This window comes from Crocodylus porosus, unplaced genomic scaffold, assembly GCF_001723895.1.
Source record: "Crocodylus porosus isolate Cpor-Errol unplaced genomic scaffold, CroPor_comp1, whole genome shotgun sequence".
Lineage (NCBI taxonomy): Eukaryota > Metazoa > Chordata > Crocodylia > Crocodylidae > Crocodylus > Crocodylus porosus.
The window spans coordinates 122784890-122805757 of NW_017728886.1; the positions used below are offsets into that span (position 1 = coordinate 122784890).

Consider the following 20868-nt stretch of genomic DNA (forward strand, 5'->3'; position numbering starts at 1 on the left):
CCGCCCCATGACCTTGTCCTCACCCACCCATCCAACTCTTGAACATCACTCCATGCCTCATATGCAGTTTTGGTGAGTTCTTGCATGTGGGGCATGCGGGGGTTGCTGACCCAGCCTGCGACAGCACACCAAAACTCCCTACGTTGCCCTCAGGCCCAAATAATTGTCCACCCCTGGTCAAACCCCAGACATAAACTTTAATTAAGTTGCAGTAAAAATGTAAGGACTTATCAATGGCTGTCATATACACATACTGGGGGACTGGGGGCTGGAGCTAGGGAGGTGGTTTAAACCCCCCTTCCCCCAAGTACAGAGCTACCCCAGTGTTAAACTTACTAAAAGTTACTGCTGACTGTGGCTGTGGACTACAAATCCCAGAGGCACCTGGAAGCAGGAGGAGGAAGTGATGAGCAACCCTGCAGAGTCCTGCTGCTGTAATTTTGGACTGCAAATCTCAGAGACTTCATGGGCAGCAAAAAGAGGAAGCAAACACACAGCCCAGGCTGGCTGCGTGCCAGACAGCCATGCTCTAGTGCCCCCTGGCTTCTGGCCTGAGTCACTATAGGCATTTGGCTACATTTCCTGAATCAAAGGTAAACATGTGTCCAGTTGTTTCTCAGTTTAATCTTTGCAGAGTAGAGTAACCTGCAAAGACCGATTCAATTCAGCCTCAGGCTTTTTGACTGTCTGTACTTAGCCTGAGTAAGTTTACAAATGGTGCATGATGGACCTTTGTTTTTCTTTGTATGCTGACTTTAAGTAAGTCTCTGGATTCTGCTCCATCTCCACTCTCAATGAGTTCAATACCTGCTTCTTTCTCTACCACTTCCAAAAAGTTAAGTGTGAATGCAAAGTTTATATGCTCTGTATCAACCAAATTTAGGAATTAAATAATTCTACTGATAAACTCTGCCAAATTAATTTAGGGCACATCTAGTTGAAGCCAAAAGAGTAAAAATATTCATGACAAGCTTTCATTTTGGACTGCTTATTTGTTTTGTTACTTTATACCCAGTCGTTCTCAAATTATGGCAAGCCAAAAAAAAAAAAACTTAATAGAATGTTTTAAACATTTTTTTACTCTTGCACTACTGGGATACTTTTATCCAAAGCTCCTTGTGCAGTTGGTCTATAATTTACAGAAAATTTCATCCTGGGAGAGGACTTTGCCTATGAAATATTAAAGCAAAGTAGCTTTTGTGAAGATGCAGATGGGTCAAATGATACCTATAGTGAAAAGTTAATTCCTCTTTTCTCCATAGGTCAGGGTAAAAGGTCTTACCCAAGCTTAGATGCTCAACAAAAATAGCATGGCTAAGGCATGCCAGAAGTTGCATCTACTCATTATAAACTCTATAAACTCACTAGGGGGGACCAGAAGGGTTTGGGGGAGACACTGTTTCCCCTAGCGCCCCCTGGCATGACAAGGAATAATGGACACAAATTATTGGAGAGTAGGTTTAGATTAGACATCTGCAAGAAGTATTTCACAGTTAAGGCGGCTAGGAGCTGGAACCAACTTCCAAGGGAAGTGGTGCTGGCTCCTACCCCGGGGATCTTTAAAAAGAGGCTTGATGCCTACCCGGCTGGAGTCATTTGAGCTCAGTTCTTCTCCCGCCCAGACAGGGGGGTCAGACTTGAAGAACTACCAGGTCCCTTCCAACCCTACTTCTATGATTCTATGATTACTGACTCCCCGTCTGGACTGGCCAGGTGCCCATATATAGCTGCGTTCATTGGGCATGACTTTCACGTCATACATATTGCTCAAGCTGTGGTTAAGGTTTTGTAGACTGAATAGTAAAACACTGAAATGTACAGACATGTAAAAAACACTGTAAACCAACTTTCCCAGATAAATACTTCAAAAAAGATTGCAGGCTTCATTTTTTACTAGAATCGTATTTATATGACCTATAGACAGGCTTTTGATGGATTAGTTCCCATAATCCAGCATTTGCTTTTTCCTCTCTATCTGTGTCATGGAACATTTTTATACTTCATCCCAAAATTGCTGATGCTAAATTTTGATAGATGTCTCATACTTCTTCACTGCACAAGCAGATTAAGTCCACTGATACTATTTTTTTCCTAAGTAATCTAAAGCTCCTTTATCAAAAACTGCCAAGCTATTTCACACACATTCTCATCAAACTATACAAACAGGCAGCCTTCCAATAGGGCTGGTGGGAACAAGAACCCTAACCAGTTTTAATACATATCTTGGATTGAGGGGAGTTTAAGAAGGGGATTAGGTGACGTAGTTGTACATAAAGGGACTCCTCCACACCCATGATCCTATGTGAATGCATAGATCTCTATTCACTCTAAAAGAGAAATACCAGAAATGGTGCAAACTCATTTCCAGGCTTCACTTAAATCTTTCACACTAAAATCAAATAATGAACATGTGGCCTCATTGCCTGGACAGAATATCATGGGTTACTCATCTACCCTTCATACTCCTGCCAGCTTAGATATGTTGATCAGGGAGGTAGAGGGCAAAAAAGGCAAAAGTGCAAAACCAGCCTCCTCCTAGTTTGCTTCATCATTTTGGAGGGGGCCAGTTGAAGCTCTACCAATATGCAAACAGTTTTGTCGATATGAGCTGTATCCACCCTAGAAGTACTCTGCTGGTATAGCATGTTGGTAAAGCTATACCAACAACACAGTTCTACCGTGGGCTTCCCTGAGGTGGAATGCTACCCACAGTCCTCACAAGCACTGAAATGGAAAGGACGTTTTGTGAAAGGTTGAATTGATTCCGCCACTCCAGCTCACCTTTAGGGTAACTATGGGGAGGGTGGGGAGCACCAACCCAGGGCAATGATTTAGAGGGAGGACCAGCAATGCTCCACACCCCAGAAGCACTCCTCCCCCCTGCCTTTTGATGCCCAGCATCCCCCTCCCTCCCCTGCCCTCTAGCAGTCAGCAGCCCTTCCCAGGGCCAGCTATTTATGCCTCTGCTGCTCAGCCTCAGCAGTGTCTTACTCCATGACCAGTTTCTTGGGGAAAAATGGGGGTCTCCAATGTCAGCAAGGTGGCAGTGTCTTGGTTCTATAGTTTCTAAGCGCTGGATGTACATCTTGCAATCTAGCCTGAGTAGAAGGAAAGGAGCTGGGCAGGGACTGAACAGCAGCTCTAAGTCAAAATGTGTTTTTTCATTCCCCTTTGCTCCGTAAGGAAGATGACTGGCTTCCCATGCTGGCTGCTGCCTTGGTTGTGCTGGCTAACTAACTGGTAAAGTGAGCCTGGAATCCAGGGCTCTACCTCAGTCTCATTCCTCCCAGCACACTTCCCAGTCATCTGTGCAGAGGGGCAAGTCACAGCTCTGCTTTCACCCTTGGACAAAGCTGACAAACTAATTCAGCTAGTTTCTGGACAGAAAATAGGGTAGGACACTGAGTTAAGTGTTGTATTTTGGCCTGATTCATGATGACTAAACTTACTCAGATTCAGAAGGAAGTATATCTTAAATATGTATAACCTCAGCCATACTTAAAGGTCTTATTATTAAACAATCCAAGGTGTATGGCTGCCCTTTCTAAAGGCATGTAACCATAGCTACTTTATATGAATGTCACAGGCTTTGAACAAGCAATTTCCTTTGGCATGGAGGAGATGGTATTTCTGCAGAACTTTTTTAATAGTGGAAGCTGAAGGAGAAAGTGATGAGATTCATCAATCCACGAGGAGAGAAAATTAGGTCCTTGTAATAACTACATAAATATATAGCCCACAGACTATTTAAAATTATGTTTCCCAATTGTCACAGCCAAGGGAATGAAATGGCTGGCAGATATTATTTCCAAAGAAAAACGAAATCCTATCACAACTTAATAAACTAAAAATCACTACAATATTCTGAAAATAAGTGAAAGCAAAAGACAGGGCAGCAGATAAATGTAATAAGTTTGGACAGAGTTCCATGTAATTGTACTCCGATGGCTAAGAACTGCTGCCAATTAGCCTGGCTAACAAAATCACTCTCGCACACTTCAACAGCTCCTGCAATAGTGAATCTATAACTGCAGTGGCACACTATTACTGATGCATGCTTCACCCATTTCTCAAACTCCTGATATCCAACCAAGGAAATGATCAAAATGTAAAGCAAAAGCATGACTTTGTTGCTTTTCATGTCTCCATGTTAGATTTGGAATACTTTTCTGACTGGTAAATTTGTTTACACCTTTGGATTTTAACTTTAGCTCCATAAATCCAAAAGCAAATGACTCTTAAGGGGGACAAACAGTTAAGAGTTGCACCACTGATTTATGCAAAGGTTTTAATTTATATTCCATTCCTTATGCACTTCTGGTTTGCTTTTTTGAAGAGTCCACAGGAGGTTCAATGGATGATCCAGGAACTGGAAAACATGGTTTACAATGTGAGGGTGAAGGGCTCATTTTATTTAGTTTGTCAAATAGAAGGCTGAGCAGTACAGGTATACCTCTCACATTTGAAGGATACATTTAATTGGGGGGTGGGGAGGGCAGTCAATCAAAATGAAAGAGGCAAAAAAGATGCTTTGGCTGAAAGTTGAAGTTTGTCAAATTCCATCTCAAAATATAGTGTCATTTGATCACTGTGAGGCTAACTAACCATTCCTACAGCTTGTCAGTGAAGGGATTAACTCACTGTTTGTTACATGTAGGAATGAATGCAGGAATTATATCTCTTTTAAAAAAGATGCACTCAATTCCATCTCTTGCTTGGATTATCACGGTGGACCCTTATGGACATGGAATCTTGAATCCATGAATCCCTTGTTCATAGGCTGCTTTCATTGGCTCTGGGGGAAACAGAATGACCCGAATCACCCTCAGCACACAAATACAGAACCTGAGAATGACAGGACCTCTTGAGTCAAGTCCAGGGCTCTGCTTTCATAGACACGCTTATCCCATAATCCTGTTCATAAACGTATATGCATCTTCTCAGAAGCTCAGTATCCATGCTAATTAGCAATCTTAATCTTCAGCATGGGGCCATCATCACAGAAACCTAGGTGTGAAGAACTGCACTTTTAAAAGCCTCTTTGAAGAACTAGTTGGAACCAGTTACTGCATTATGCAAAGGTACATGTTACTTGAGGCTGATCATTCAGAAGTCATACACTAGACAAAGCAAGCATCCATCAGATGCCTTGGCTCCAAGCAGTTCATGGGCAAGGCACTAGAACCACTGTGAATGGCAGTGTTTCTTCTCAGTCACTCACAAATCAGAGTAGGAAAGTAACTGTGGGCCAGGCTCTCTGAGGTCAACTGCATTCCAATTGAACTGGATGTCTTCTTCTGTGAACATCTACACAATTTTTTTTATCTTCTGTGGTGGTCTGTCTGGAATTGGCTTCCTAAGTTTCATGGTATTCTATCCTACTGATGGCTTCAGCAGGATATAAAGCATGTGGAGATGTGCAGAAGCTGCAATAAACTTCCCATCACCACTGAGGTAAGTCAAATTATAACCAGGGTGGGTCTTTACTTTTTAGCTCTTTCTCAGTCTAGAACGAATAATGGCACTCAGACTTGCCAATGGCTTAACTCCTAAGAAGGAGCAGTATTTGACCCTTCGTGTCTTTTGGTCTCATCTCCAGCTTGGCACTTATCCCGCTAGTCTATGTACTGATACAGAGAGGTTTAAACTTGCATCTAGATCCAGTATATATGGTAATGGTTAGATTTGTGAGTTCTGCTTCTCAGTATTAAAAGTATATGTCTAAATCATTTCATTTTCTTTGAAGCTTTTTGACAAATGCATTGTTCTGCTTCAATTTTAAGCGCATCGATCCATTCATGCCTCTTTTGTGAGCTATTAAATTATATCAATAAAAAGCAGTAATAAGATCTGCAATTTATCTGGTATAAAATTAAGGACATCAGGGGATAGAGCTCACAAGCCAGCCTTATGTTTACTAATTTCCAGATTGCCACATGGTCTCTACGGAACCACTGGATCAAATGCAGACAGATGGCACCAGACTGCAGCACACATTGCACTCACACCAGAGCTCCAGCAGTGCTGCGACACATTTTCCTTTAGTCTGATAAAATATTTTCAAGATATTGTAACGGGAGGTGTTCCATCAGACCACAGACTGATCGCTACACAACTTAACCCCTATCTCAGGAGGACAAGCAGCCAACAGCAGAACCCTTTGCTTCTGGAAGCAGTGTTAAGATTTGTCCTTCACTGTCACCAAGTTGTATATTTCAGTTCAGCAGAAGATTTACTGAATGTCATGCCAAGTATTACATCCTAATTGAATATTCAACATGTCACAAACATGCCAAAATAAAAAAACACATGCCTTTTGATTATGAAGAAAAACTGGTTGGAAATGCACCAAAAAAAAAAAAAAAATTACACGAAGACTGGCCAACTCTTTAACAAAGCCAGGAATGTTCATGAAACATTATGTACTTAAGGATACAATCAAGCAAAATCACTGCTGTTTAAATCACAACTAACACCTATCAAAAAAAACCTTCTTGATGAACATCAGAAGAGAAGAGTTCTAAAGATGGCAATACTAGTACTTTGGAATTCCCAGAAGTACTATGCAATGGTTATGTTTTAAAAACCTGTTTAAATAGGAGGAAACCTCTTGGATATGAGAATATCTAAGAGAATGATTCTACCTACAGTTCTGTGGAAAGGTCAAACCAATGGTCAGTTAGAGCCCACAAAGAAAGTTCACAAAAGAGTTGCATGAAACTGGGATAGCTCAATATGGGGACAATGGGCCAGATCTTTAGCTGATACGGATTGTCACTGTTGTTCAACATTAGTAGAAGTATGACAGTTTACACGAGCTGAGGAGTTATTCCTCTGATTTTAAACAAGGCCTGTCTAACACAAAATGCAAGATTGGTATAACCTGTTTTTTAAAAAGGGCAAGCAATTAAAAAAAGAAAAGTAAATTAACTAGATCCCTCACTAACTGGATTACTATCATGTGTAAAGTGAAGAACTGCGGGCAGGGCCCATTTTTTGGATACACATGCGCACCGCAATGTGCCCAAGTTGTGTGTCACATCTCGCATGAGTATGCATGTAGAGTCCAGAACTCTAAGTGCAAAGGAGCAGCCATGTTTCTAAATGGATCTCTACAAATACTAGAGGCGATTTCCTGATAATTCTTCTTTTGTGATCTTAGTTTTGTATTGTTTATTACAAAACATTTGTCACCACTGTCTAAATTGGGGGTGGATAACCTGCTATAAGTGGCATGAACAGCCACTGTGCATGTGGTACATAACAGATCAGGGAGGAGGTAGCGGGCAAAAAGTAGAACACCACACCAAGCAGGGAGCACAGGGCAGGAAGCAGATCAGGCATAGGAAGGAGACTGGAATGGCACTCAAAGTGGTGTGAGATTAATTTCTGGCATCTCTGCAAAAAAGGTTGCCCATGTTGCTCTAAATTATTATTTACAGTTAGTGTTACCTGGAGTGCCAGCAGCTTCAAATGAAATCGGGGTCCCATTGTACTAGACATATCCAAAGCACAGAAGTAGCAATTAATACATTAAAGAATTTATACTTTAAATAGACAGGAAAAACCAAGGCTATAGAAAATGTGTTGAACAAAAAGCATAACAATGAGGTTGCCAAATGCCACATGCAGACAAGGATTATTTTGTATGAGCTCTCCCTATTTCCGTTATAATGTGTAGCCTTTCTTTTTTCTGTAATTTAAAAAAGTTAAACAGGGACTTGAAAGCACAAAAACTGGTAATAATAATTTTCATTTTCTTAGTACACAAAATATTAGAAATTCTTTTTTGAAACTATGGAAATACTTTAGACAGAATGAATCCTGTCTGGTGGATGATATGCTATAAAACCCCAATCTCCAAATTCATAAAGGCATAATAGAAGAATGAAAGAGAACATTTCTGACATCAGTCTTTCGAGTACTACTTCTTTCAACTAGTTTCAGAACAGAAATATTGGGAAGCCATATTTTTCATTGCTGGAAATTTGGTTTCAGCACCGTCCTTGAATATTAAACAAGACACAGATGCTATAGTAATGTTTCTCTTTTAAGAAGCAGATAATAGTTTTCCTTTTGTATTTTTCAAAAGCAGTAAGCTGACCAGTTTGGTTTTGTTAATAAGTGTACTCATTTTTTCCAGATCCCCATTATATATAAATAAAATGGGTTTATATCATTAGCATGACATGCAACAGATAAATTGAAAAGTCTATGATACATAAAACATGTAAATCAAACTTGAACCTCATCCTGGATTTCTTACTCTAGAAATAAATCTCTCAAAAAAAGTTATTTTTTTATATTACTCATCTGATGCAAATTCAAGTGAGATTATGTTTCTCAGGAGAAAAGAGCCATGTCTGGAAGGAAATGTACAACTTACCTAAATGCCATGTAGAATTCAAACAGATCTGTCTTTTGAGTCATGTTATTTCTGTCCACAGAATTTCACAATTCCTTCTTGAGCTCATGTATATCCTGTCTACATTACAATAACACCTGATTTCTGATCTACCTAAGCTTCCTATTGCCAGACTTAGGCTGCTTGTAAATTTGACCACAGTCATCCTATCTGGCATTAGACTATTTCAGGCATACTATATTAATTTTGCTTAACCTTCATGGGGTCCCTTTAGCTCACTGTATTGATTTCAAGGTTTTTCTTTTTGACCTCTAGGGTTCTCTGTGGCATAGTTCCTTTACATCATGAAAATTTATAGTTATCTTGCACTACACATCAATGCCTTTGGTCATGGCCTTTGGTCATCTATTTTAATGCCTCGTGTGAAATTTCAGTAAGTGATACAGCTTTAAAATACCACAGTATATTTACAGTATTGAGATATTTTTGATGCCTTTCTCTTGAGGAGATTTATTTGAAAAAGACAGACAGAAACATTTTGTGGGCAAATTTAAAAATACTGTGTTGAAAAAACAGCTGTGTATGCAAAAGCCACATTTATTGTGACACCATCGCTATGAGTGTCTACGGCTACGGTGTTGTAAAAGAAAGAGACTGTTCCAAGGTGGGGGACAATCAGTCAGAATAGATAAATTAATAGGAAGCAAACCTTCTGTTTTATGTAAACACACTTTAAAATAAATATCAGTAAGAGAGAGCAGGGACATTTTCACGTCAATTTTTTTTAAATAATGAGTTTTCAAAAAGTTGGCTTAAAACATGAATTACATATAAGGGCCTACTCTATTCCTAAGTACCTGAGAGGCAGTGGCAGATTGAGATTTCTTGGGGCCCTGGGCAAACAGAAGATAGGAGGCCCTCCGCCAGGCGAGGGCAGGTTCCCTTTGCATCTGCAAGGGGGCTGTGGCTGGGTCCACCCAGCCTCCTTAGCATGTCTGGGTGAGCCAGGAGGTGTGAGTGCTGCTAAGGTGAAGATGGTCCTGGCCCCAGCCTGCCCTCTCCACCCGGCAGGCATTGTGTAGCTGGAACTGTGGTCCCCCCGTGCTGTGGGATGGGCTGGAGCCAGCTTGCAGGGAGGGGGGCATGAGTTCCACCCCCAGATGCCCGCCTGCCCCTCAGCCAATCTGGGTGGGGTGGGACAGGGCTGTCTGGTCCTGCCCCAGTGGCCTTGGTGCCAGCAGCCACCTGTAGGCAGCAGGGAGCGGGGCCACCCATGGGCATCTTGGAAGCAGACGGTCCCAGGAAGCTACTGCTGCCTTCAGGGAGCCGCATACCCACCCCTAGCCTCTGGTTCTGGCCCAGCCGGAGGGGAGGAAGTGCATGCTGACCACCCCAGATGCCCATGGCTACAATGCCTGCCTGGGCTGTGCTGCCTCTGATGCCCCGGGGGCCCCTGATTGGCAGGGGCCCCTGGGCCCAGACCCCACAGACTCATGCATTAATCAGCCCCTGCTGTTCACATTACAGTACTAACATTGAGAACGTCTTGAAGCTGTCTTTAAGGCAATGAAGATTCTTCAAATAGGTGCGGCTGGATTCATGCTTCTTGAGGATACCATGTTGTAAAAGGGCAACGGTCCTTTTTGAAGGATTAGTGGTTAAGGCACATCAATTTGTTTTTATAGCTCATAACACACACCACACCTGGCTATCTAATTTCTCAACCCCTATGGCCAGATACCCATTGACAGCTAGCAGAAATCCAGAGTGGGTCTTGAACTTTTGCAGCATCGGTACCATGCCAAAAACAATCCAAATAAAAGTTGCAGCAAAAGGTTGACAGCTAATAAGAGAGTAAAGAGACTGTCACAAAGCACCTGAAAGAATAGAGGCTGGCATGGTACGATGGTGGAGTAGAGAGGCAGAGTGTGTGGCATAAGCACACTGAAGAAGGAGAAGCTAAGAGGAGGTAAAACAAAGAATGAAAAGATGTTTGGCTATCCTGATGTAGCCAAAGAAGGACACACTGAAGAAATTAATGACAAAATAACTGGGGAGAAAAATGAAAGTACAATGTGAAACAAGAAAGGAGGGGATTCGATGAAATAAAAGAAGAGAGAGACCAAAAAGAGTGGACACTTAGTAAGTGCTATGTCTTTCTTGTTTATAAATGCTAAGACTTTTGTTTATAAGTGCATCATGATAGCATCTCAACACAAGATGCCCCAACCTCATACACAGAGATGAATTATAAGTGTGATGTTGCTAATTGAAACCCTTTGTGAAGCCTGGGGCTTCAAATCTGATCCCCAGTCTAAAGTAAATGTCACTACTAAAAAGCAAACTGCATTTGACTGGCAGCTGAATATCAATGCAGATGTGATCACTGGCTTTTGGTAACCATTCTAATCATACAAAAAGGTTTATATTGAAAACAATTGTCTTACAACCCATAAAGAACACACTTTGACACAAGGAAATTTGTTTAAATAAACTGTCTTTGTTGATACAAGTCAGGATATGGAATGAATGTAATGCAGTAAGAAGCTTAAAGCAAGATTGGAGAGGAATTCACATTACCTGTACTAAGTGATGGGCTGTATCCTTTATGGATCCTCTCATTATAGGGTAAATTATAAGGCAGATAGAAAGTTACACCAACTCCTAGCCATAAGTCCCAAACCTATCCTCATTCTAATAAACTTAATAACGCTCTTGCCTTTTCTTCTGTCCTTTTTAATCATTATCCCTGCTCCAGACAGTATCCTTGAAAGACCCTGACTTTCTACAGTTTGGTCTGATTTTAAACAGGCAGGCTGGAAAACTTTTTAAACAGAATTTTGCATAACATTCTTTTCCTATTCTTCAGCATAAGAATAAAGCGCATGTATGTCTGGCTGTGTATCTGCACCTAATAAAAAGCTGGAGGCAAAGAAAACTGTTACTTATTAGCCTTTTATGAAAACTGTCAATTATTAGCCTTTTATAAGCACCAGTTTCTTTCACTTTATTCAACGTAAGTATATCTAAAGCAAAAAATTGGTATCTTCCATATTGTGGTAGTGCTGGAGCAATGTGTAGCTCAGATGGTCCAGGAAATATGAGGCAAGGATTTTGTGGGTGATATCTTTCATTGGACCAACTGCATAGTTGTAAGCATTCCTAGACAAGCTTTTGGGCACAATGTACCCTTTCCCAGATGACCAGCAAGAACTACTTACAATTCCTATTGAATTCTTATATTCTGACGAACAAAAAGCCAGGCTGAAAAAGTATCCAACTTACCTTGCTGCTGCTGCCTGCTGGCCCAGCAGGAGCCTGGAAGAGTACAAACAAATTGCCAGTTATACCAATAAATCAAGTTTGTGATGGACTATCCAGTTGGCAACTCTGTGTACTATGTATCCTCCACTGAGGCATAGCGCTATCTTCCTAAAACACTTTATAATTAGTCTTCAAGAAGCAGAATCCTGGCCTAAACTTACTTTGCCAATAGTTTGCCAATTTTTAGGTTCCTTCACTCTCCACAGTCTCTCAATCATCTAAGAAAGCACTACCCTAGTAGCCGCTTCCTTGTGCTTTAGGCAAGCAGGCAAAATAAAACAATCTTCAGCAAAGAGTATCTGGATAAGCTACATAAGACTGATAAAATATGAAATGGAAACTTCAACTCAATTGGGATATCTGAAAAGAAATGAAAACTGTGCCAGTAAGAGAGAATGTAAAGGACATACATTTTGTATGATGCCCTTAAATTACAAACCTAACTTGTCTAGGCCTGATCTCAAGGTGAGGACTTAAGTCACCAAATCAAAACTCTTGGTCCTTCAGTTTCTACACAGGACCAGGAAGGAACTTAAATAAAGCCATCAGGTACCTGTTAGCCTGGAGGTGTCTCCTAGAAACATCATGTCTGTCTTAGATTGTTCTCTATTTCCATAGCAGAAATCTCAGACTTCAGACTAACTTTTCCTAAAGGTCCAAAGAGGTTCCTACCAACTGAGAACTAAGGGAAAATATGATCCAAAGAATTTCAATAGAAATTCCAAACTGCATAAAAAAAGGGATGGGAACTTAAACCGTGACCAACAACATGCTCCTGCAGATGAAAATAGCAGAGGTTTGCAAAGGAATTACTTCCTTCTTAATGCATATACAGAGCACTTTATAAGGGAATCCAGAATCCAAAGAAAGCAGCAGGATACGGGAACTCATCTTTGACCACAGTTGTCCATGAAACATAATACTCTATATATCAAGTGGCTTGTGATAGGCAAAAGCACTGACAAAGATGCAGCCTTACATCAACTGGGGCTAGCCTTATACTCTTTAGCCAACAGTAGCAAGGGAATGGAATCCCTTTGGTGGAAGAGGTTTGGGGACACCAAGGATTCAAACTGAGAAGGGATCCTTAAGGTGGTATGAACTATATGCGAGTCAGCAAATACACAGTTGTGAGGAAGCTGAACTTTTGTTTCTTTTATAAGAGTGTCATTCTTATTGAAGTTGGAAGTAACTGCATTTCTGTCGCTGAGGGAAGAACTCAAACCAAGAAGTCTAATTTAATTTAAGCAGGTGGGAGTCTATGTGAATGTAAAGGAATCTAAAGTTATGTAAACTACACACTGAGGAAATACAGATCTTATAAATTTCTTACAGCAAGCAACTCATTTTATTCACAGAACTTTTATATTCTTTCAAAACTCTCACAAAACAAGGGTGTCATTTTATCAATAATGCACACTATTAAAGCTTAAAATGAGAAAATGCATAGGAAAATCTAGGATCTTCCAAAATAAAATTATAGGGTTTTACAATGACTGCGTCAAAATCTATCCACGGTTTACAAATTTACAGCCCTACTCATTTCAATTCCCCTTTTAATTGTGTTGTGAAAGTGTAACTGAGGGCAGAATTTGGCTCTGATTCCTAACTATGTCTCTTGATGTTGGATCCCTGTAGACAGCCAACTCCCACAAGTGTATAAATTGCATCTGGTCAAAGCATGCTTTAAAGTAAGTTCCTCAACAGATTAACTGAAGAAATTCTTTTCAGAGTCAGGTAAGAGAAAAGTAAGCTTATAGTTATCCTGTTCTACATGCCTCTATGCAAGTACCAGGCTTAACATGTCAAAAAAACGTAATATAACAAAAGTAGGCAAGGTAACTGGTGGTGACAAAGATGCTTTTTAATCCTCCCAGGTTGACGGCCAATTTTTTCCTTTATTTATACCTTAGAAATCTCTGGAATGGGCCAGGTGCAGTTGAGACTGAGGAGAGACTTTTTACTATCAGGGCATGTTTCAGCTGGCACTCAAATGGGACCGAGAGGGAATTCAGATGCCTCCATTCCAACGAGCAATTCAAAGTGGCCCTATGCCAACAGCCACAAGCTTCTTAAGCCACCTCCGTTTTGGATCACAAAGTTCTTCAGGCATCAACACCAAGGTTTCTATGCAGAACGGAAGTGATTCAGGGGAGAGCTGAGGAGCTCCACACCACTAGCATAACCGAGTGGGGGTGACTGGGCCAGCAGTCCTGGGCACAACATTTATGAGTGGGCACAAAAATAGCTGCCACAGCAATGGTGGGTGACCATGCTGCCCCGACTGGCAGAGTTGCAGCCAGCTCTGCACCATGTGTTGCAGCTGCTCTGGGAGGGAGATGCCTTGCCATGCCTCTGCTCTACACAGCTTTGCAGTAAAACAGAAAGAGATGGGAAGGACAAAGCACAACTGACTCATACAAACAACACTGAATCCACCCCCAGCCTACCACTACTACATTGCCCATCTTCATAAATCCAGATGCATTAGAGATGACACATCCCGCTAATCAAAAGGGCATTCCAGAACCACACTTGTCAAATAATTAGAAAAAGGTTTCCAACCACCAGCCTGAAATTATTCATGTCTACTTGATACAAATGTGTTCTTGCACCAACACAGTCTTTTATCTTAAATAGCTCTTCTCCCTCCTTGGTGAACAGCAGTCATAGCTCCTTAGTCTTAATTTTCTTAGGTTAAGCAAGCCAAGCTCTTGTAATTTCCTGTGATATAATAAGCTTTTCTTTTCCCTTATCAGTGAAGTATCCCTTCTCTTCACTGTTTTAATTTGAATTTGTCGGGAATATGTGTATCCAAAATCATGGATTTTTAATTCTCTATCAGCACTGTTAAAAGACACTCAGGGAAACTTGGGGAATCTGACATTGTGAGGGTTTCTCAGAATTCACCCTTGCTTTAGAAAATACAGACATCTTGATAAACCTTAGTTCTGGCCAAAAATGATACTGTCTAGTGATTAGAAGAGGGAGGTAGGATTCTGCATTCCCAAATTCTATTACCTCAGCTGCTACTAATTAATTTTGAAATGGGTGGAAACATAACACTAACACTTCTTTGCTCCAAATTTGATATTTTACAATCTGGGTTGATGGTGTGGAGTTCTGTGCAAGATACTAAAGTACATTGGCACCATCTACTCTAGCAGATACAGTCCATTCATTAAAATATGCAGATATTGGACCAGATTCTATTTTACCTTTCAAGCACCTAAGTCTACTTACACACCAAATGTGATTCTATTCCACGTTATTTGAGTCCCAGTAAAACTGTTAATACAATTGGTGGGTGAGCGGTCTTCCTCCTCACTGCTTTTTTTGTGACTCAGCCTTAAAGTTAAGATAATGCCGTTTTACAAAAGTAGATTAATTAATGGATTTTCAGGACATGAATAAGGTAAAATAGAATGGCATGTGGGCATCTAACTCCATTAGATGCTCAAACGGTAGGAAAAAAATCTAGTCCACCTTACTTTTCTACCACATATTAATCCAAGCCTAACATTTCTTCACTACCGATAAGTAATCAAAGAAAGTTAGTAACAAATCATAAATATTTCCACTTCATGCATCTGTGGCAACAAATATGCATGGTTTTAATTATTTTGCAAGCTATTAGCTTGGCATTATATTCACACTGAAAAATGTATTTGTGTCAGATGATTAAAGTTTCTTAATACTAGTTTTGATAGAATTACACTTTTTCATTAGGATATTCTAGCAGCATAAATATTGTATTTCATCAACAACTAAAAAGTCATAAAATTCTTCAAATAAGTCTTTTTCCACTAGCGGAACAGTTTCTTCTTAACTAATAATCAAATAAATTTCTAAATTGTGTGCTTCCACACAGTTCTGTTACATGGTAAAAGATCTTTCAACTCAAGACTAGCAGCTTTCAGCTGCATACGCACTGTCGCTTAGTAAACCACACACTTAAGTCATTAGACTTACTTTCTTTGTCTTCCAAGAACACTGGTATTTACCAGGAATTTGCACCATATTTTTGGTATGCCGATACCATTTTAGGACATGCTGAAACATTTGAGAAGTATATTGGAGTAAAAATCTCCAAGCTTTACTGAAAAAGTTCAAACAAAACTGCCTAAACAAAACATGTGGTTAGTGAACCAGGAAGGAATCGTTTGAATACACTAGACACTGCAACAGTTGCTGTAATATTTTACAAATGACAGGAAAATCAGATTGCAAATCCCCAAAACAATAATCTCATTGATTTGGATCTAATATCTGACAAAACACCTCATAATATTCTTCCTCTCATAGAATTTCCCAAAGCTATCTGGGGTATATACTTTTCACTACAGATCAGGAACAGATTACATTCTTCAATCATATGAGCCAAGTAATGCTAACAAACATTTAACAAAAAAGATGGAAACAGAAAACTTCCATAGCACACTCTTTAACTTCTTTTTGCCAGTCACAGAAGTTTAACCACAGATCTGTGCAAGAGATTTTCCTTTCTTCAACAGAAGTCAAATATTTTGAAGACTTAGCAGAAGTGAAGACAGCTTGGTTAATTCTTAAAGTTGAGCCAAGGGAAGTGAACAAACGCTTTGACTGTATTCAATTTCCTTGCAACAGTGAAATTTCAGTTGTGGGACAAGTGTCAAAAGCAGCACAGAACCAGGGAGGGCATGTAAAAAAGCAAAACTGAGATTATTATAAATTCCCCTTTACTTGGTTTTGAACAAGTTTGCCAGCGATGCTAAAAAAAGACCATGGATGACAACACACCTTGTAATTAAATCAAGTTTATCCTCTAAACTGAGGGAATTTAAATACTAGCCCACTATTTAGAGAATTGTATTTTTATCTTCTTGAATGACATTCTGAAACAAAGGACCAAAAAGTATGTCACAGGGCATCTTTACATGTGCTCCAGGTTTTGTTTTTTGTTTTTTTGGGGGGGAGGCAGGGCTTTCATTAAAGTGGCTCTCAGGGTCCTCTCTAATTAAACTGCCCACAGCATCTCATGTATTCAGCATCCCACACTCCAAAATGGTGGCAGAGGGTGCTTTAACTATAGCTTGTTCAACAAGCTTTAGTTAAAGTACCCCCACCATCACCATTTTGAAGTGTAGGATGCTGAATACGTGAGACCCTGAGAGGCTGCTGGAGCATGTAAATTACCTGAGTCTGGTCAGATGCACTGTCATTACACACACATCATGCATATCTACAGGCACCAATAGTTCCTAACGCGGATGTCCAACAAGTTCCAGCTCAAGTTCAGCTCAAGGTCAACTGTGTTAAAATAGAGCTCTTATCCTTCTACCCACACCTTTTCAGTAATTTTGGACAATTAGACTAATATTTTTTCTAAGTATCCATGTCAGCACTCAGCCCAAGTCTTGCAGATTCTTTTTGTGTAATACCTCTAATACTTGATCTTTCCTATCTGTCCGCTCAGCTCAAGCTCTCTTTAAGATTTCATACTGTGTCTCGATAGATGAATCATTCTTTTTTTTGGCACTGGCAAATGAAATATTTTCCTATTCATACAGAATTCTGGTCCAAGCATTATTCTCCCAGCCTGCTGCACTGAATATCTCAGTTTCTTCTTTGCACCTGTCCACTAGCCTCCCATCCCTAGCTCTATCCTGCCTGTCCTCACTCATTCAGTCAAGAAGCTGTCTCCTTATTCTGACCAGCCTGTATTGCCACCCTTCATCTCACACTTGTTAGATATTCAAATAAGCACATTCATGCCATGTCCCATGCTGCCCCTCCCCCTGAGGTTGCTCCCCATAAATACCTACAAAGCCATTTCACAGATTTTCTTCAGGCTCACCTTAAAACTCCTTTTTGCACACAGTACTGAAATGCTTGCAAAATTTTGAAATGACTGCAAAATTCCCAAAGAACCTTGTCTGCAAAATTTTTGATGTTGTTTAGCTCTCAGTACACTGAGGCCACTGTTGATCTGCTAATCAATATATCAGTTTTCTTGTGTTTCCAACTAGTCCTCTACTTGGGCTCTTAGTTACTTCAGTAATGCAAATAATAAATAGACTCAAACAATGTAGATAGAAACTCACAGTCACAAATCACCACGCTTGTGAGTGTTTGCTGACAAGACATCCCAGAAGTGACTCACCACATTACAGCCAGGGCAGTCAGGGCCATTCTCGCAAGTCCTGCGACGAGCCTGAATCCCTCCACCACACTGGGCAGTGCAGCGTTCCCATGGACCCCAGCCTGTCCAGAATACGTGTGGAGGGCATAGCAAATGTTCATTGCAGTATCTGACAGGGGAAAAGAAATGATTTAATGCAGAAAGGTCCCCGACCTCTACATTTTCCATTATTTAGACAGATGTTTGCACATGGAAATGTTTCACATGGGTGGCCTCATATTTATTTGTTAAACCCTTTATTTTTTGAAACACAGAAGTTATGATTGTCATACAGTATATGACACACAAATAAATGACGGGAATATTTTTGGTGCAAACAGAGTGCAGCATTTTCTTCATTGTCCAGCTTCACTCTGAGTGCAATCTAGCTTGTGTATCTACTTAACTGTAAAAGACATTCCACACCAGAGTAGATTGCTACTCCAATAGAAGTAACACCCGTACTTGAGGGAAGAACTGTGTCCATGAAATAGAAAGGCAAATATTTATGTAGATATTATTCTGCAAGCAGAAACAAGCAAGTCAAGCCTCATTTATAATTCATCTTTTTTCCTGCTCAAACAGTTGAGTTGGCTTTTCAACTGTCCCACTGCCTGATTTTATAGGTAACATCAAAGATAAAACAAGATTCTAAGTAGAAGGGCTCCACAAAATACTTTTATCATATTGTTGCTTTTACCTCTAAAGTATGTTTTTAAGCATCACAATTTACCTAAGGATTTTCTCAGTAGCCTTCAGGCAATCTGATTCAGAAGGCCCGTCAACTGTTTAATAGCAAATGAAAAGTTTGCTTCAGGACAGCTAAAACTTAGGTTAATCTGGGTTAAGCAAAAAAAAAAAAAATCAAACTGGACATTTTATTGCCTTCCATCTTTCAACTTTTGAACCACTAATTACTATCTACTTTCTACTATCTACTTTTGAAGTTGCTTTCTCTTCATCCTGTCCTGCAAAGAATATTAATTTTAATATTCTAGTCTCTCTTTTTTTTCTATTTGGATACAAAGACATTTTTCTAATATTATAAAAGGCTAAGTTTACCTGTCTGTCTATTTGTCTGTCTGTAACGCTCTATTTGCACTCTGACTGGCTGATGGAAACAGCCAATCAGACTGCTCCAAGTGTGGGGGAGCACCACCATGATTCCGCAGCTGTACCGAGGATCGGACAGGAGGTGGGGGAGCTGAGGCTGGCCTCGGTTCCCCCACCCTGCTCCCTGTAAGAGGTAGAACAGTGGCAGCAAGGTGTATTTGGTGGCGACACTCCATCCCAGCTCCCTTTTGCACCCCACCCGCCAGTCATTCTTAATGGGCAATTGGCTAGTAAAGTCATAGTTACCTACAAGAGAAACATAGTGAATAACCTTTCTTGTATTAACCCCTAACAACCTCAACTCTCATTCTTCACTACCAAATGACTTTAATTTGAAGAGTGATATCTATCTATTTTATATATGGATATGTGCCAAGGTTACATAGGGAAAATGAGAGCCAGACAAGCTCCTATGTATAAGTGGAGTTGGGCAAACTAAGAGCAATGAATACATTTGATTAACTGACCTCTTTTTTTCTTTTTCCTCTCTCTACTTGTGAATTTTTAGTGTGCCAAGTCAGAATTATCTAAAAGTTTGGGTGAATGTGTCTCAAGTCGTGGACTGCTCATAAACTGTTCATTGGATATTTCTTTGCACACTAGCTATTTTTAATTCTTTGTATACAGTGTGTAATTGGTCTTCTGAATTACACTGTAATGTTCTGTCCTGTGATTGGATAGCTTCCAGACCCTAGAATGTTCTCCTTGGTGGCACAAATGCTCCCTGTGTGAAAACAGCCACAGGCTACCATCCTGGTGAATGTTTGTGACACATCTCTTGTGATCAATATGGACTGAAAGGTTTACCTGTACAAATGTTCACGGAAATGGAAGAAATAGGAGCAAATGAGCTGTCAGAAGGAAGTCAGCCAATGAGTGCAACACATTTTTTGCAGTGTACTTCCAGTTCATGGTAGAGGGCTGGTATTAACTTTGGGACTCTCTCTCTCTTTCTTTGAAAATAAGCCATAAGTTAGGGACTTGGAGTTACATAAAATGTGTACAAGGCAAGAACTTTTAGTGTGATAACTTTTATGGGACCAACTGCACAGCTGGGATAGAGTTGAACAAGCTTTCTAATGCAAGACATTCTTCATTAAGTCTGAGAAGCGAGAGCCAGCACAACAAAGTAAAATACACTTGGAAAACTGGGGGTATAGGGCTGGGAACAGTGCATCCTGGGATGCTGGAGGGCTGCAAAATGTTTTATTTATCTTTGTGGAACAGAATGAAGTTACTCTTTCACAAGCAAGGTAGCAAAGCCCAGAGTTAACCCTTACCTGAAGTGGCATAACTTTGTGATGCTCAGAGGGCACTTAGCACAAGTTAACGAGCTTTAATGCGCAGATGCTCACATTTTAAGTGCTCTTAGTATGGTCTTAGTGTAATGTGCAACTTCACCCTTAATGTCCAGCCAGCCCATGAATATTTGTTCTCAGGCTTGCCATTTAATGGTGGTAGGCAGATTTCCTTTTAGTACAACCAGTGAGGTCAGGGAGGGAATGGTTGGTCTCCAAGAAATGTGCTTCTAATGAAGCATATTATATTTTTATATTTTTTCTGTGACACTTTATTCTGGTGTGTAGTTGCTGTTTAGTCTCATCCACATAGTTGCCATGAGAGCATCTTGTGCACTGTATCAGATATATCATATTTTGTGAAAGGTATGTGTAGAAATCATGAATTATGATTTGGTTTGTTTTGGAGGGTGAGGATTGTAGTAGCAGTGGAGGTGCGTTGACAGGTTAAGCATTTTTTGCTGAGCCAAGGCTGCGTTCCACTGGATGTCTGTTGGGTAGTGGCGAGTTCGCTCCTGATGATGAGTTGGGCAAGCTAGGATGGAATATTTCTCTCAAGGTCTGCTCTTTGTTGAGTATACTGCTGTTACTAATTTGTCGAGTAACAT

General features: G+C 40.3%; 1 protein-coding gene across 1 annotated transcript in view; it reads right to left on the reverse strand.

Annotated features, from left to right (window-relative positions):
* SEMA5A (semaphorin 5A) overlaps positions 1–20868 on the reverse strand; it is a 429765-nt gene that overhangs the window by 98948 nt on the left and 309949 nt on the right. Inside the window, exon 14 of the mRNA XM_019541437.1 lies at positions 17832–17979. Coding sequence (XP_019396982.1) covers positions 17832–17979 — 148 coding nt within the window. The remainder of the gene's footprint in view (positions 1–17831; positions 17980–20868) is intronic.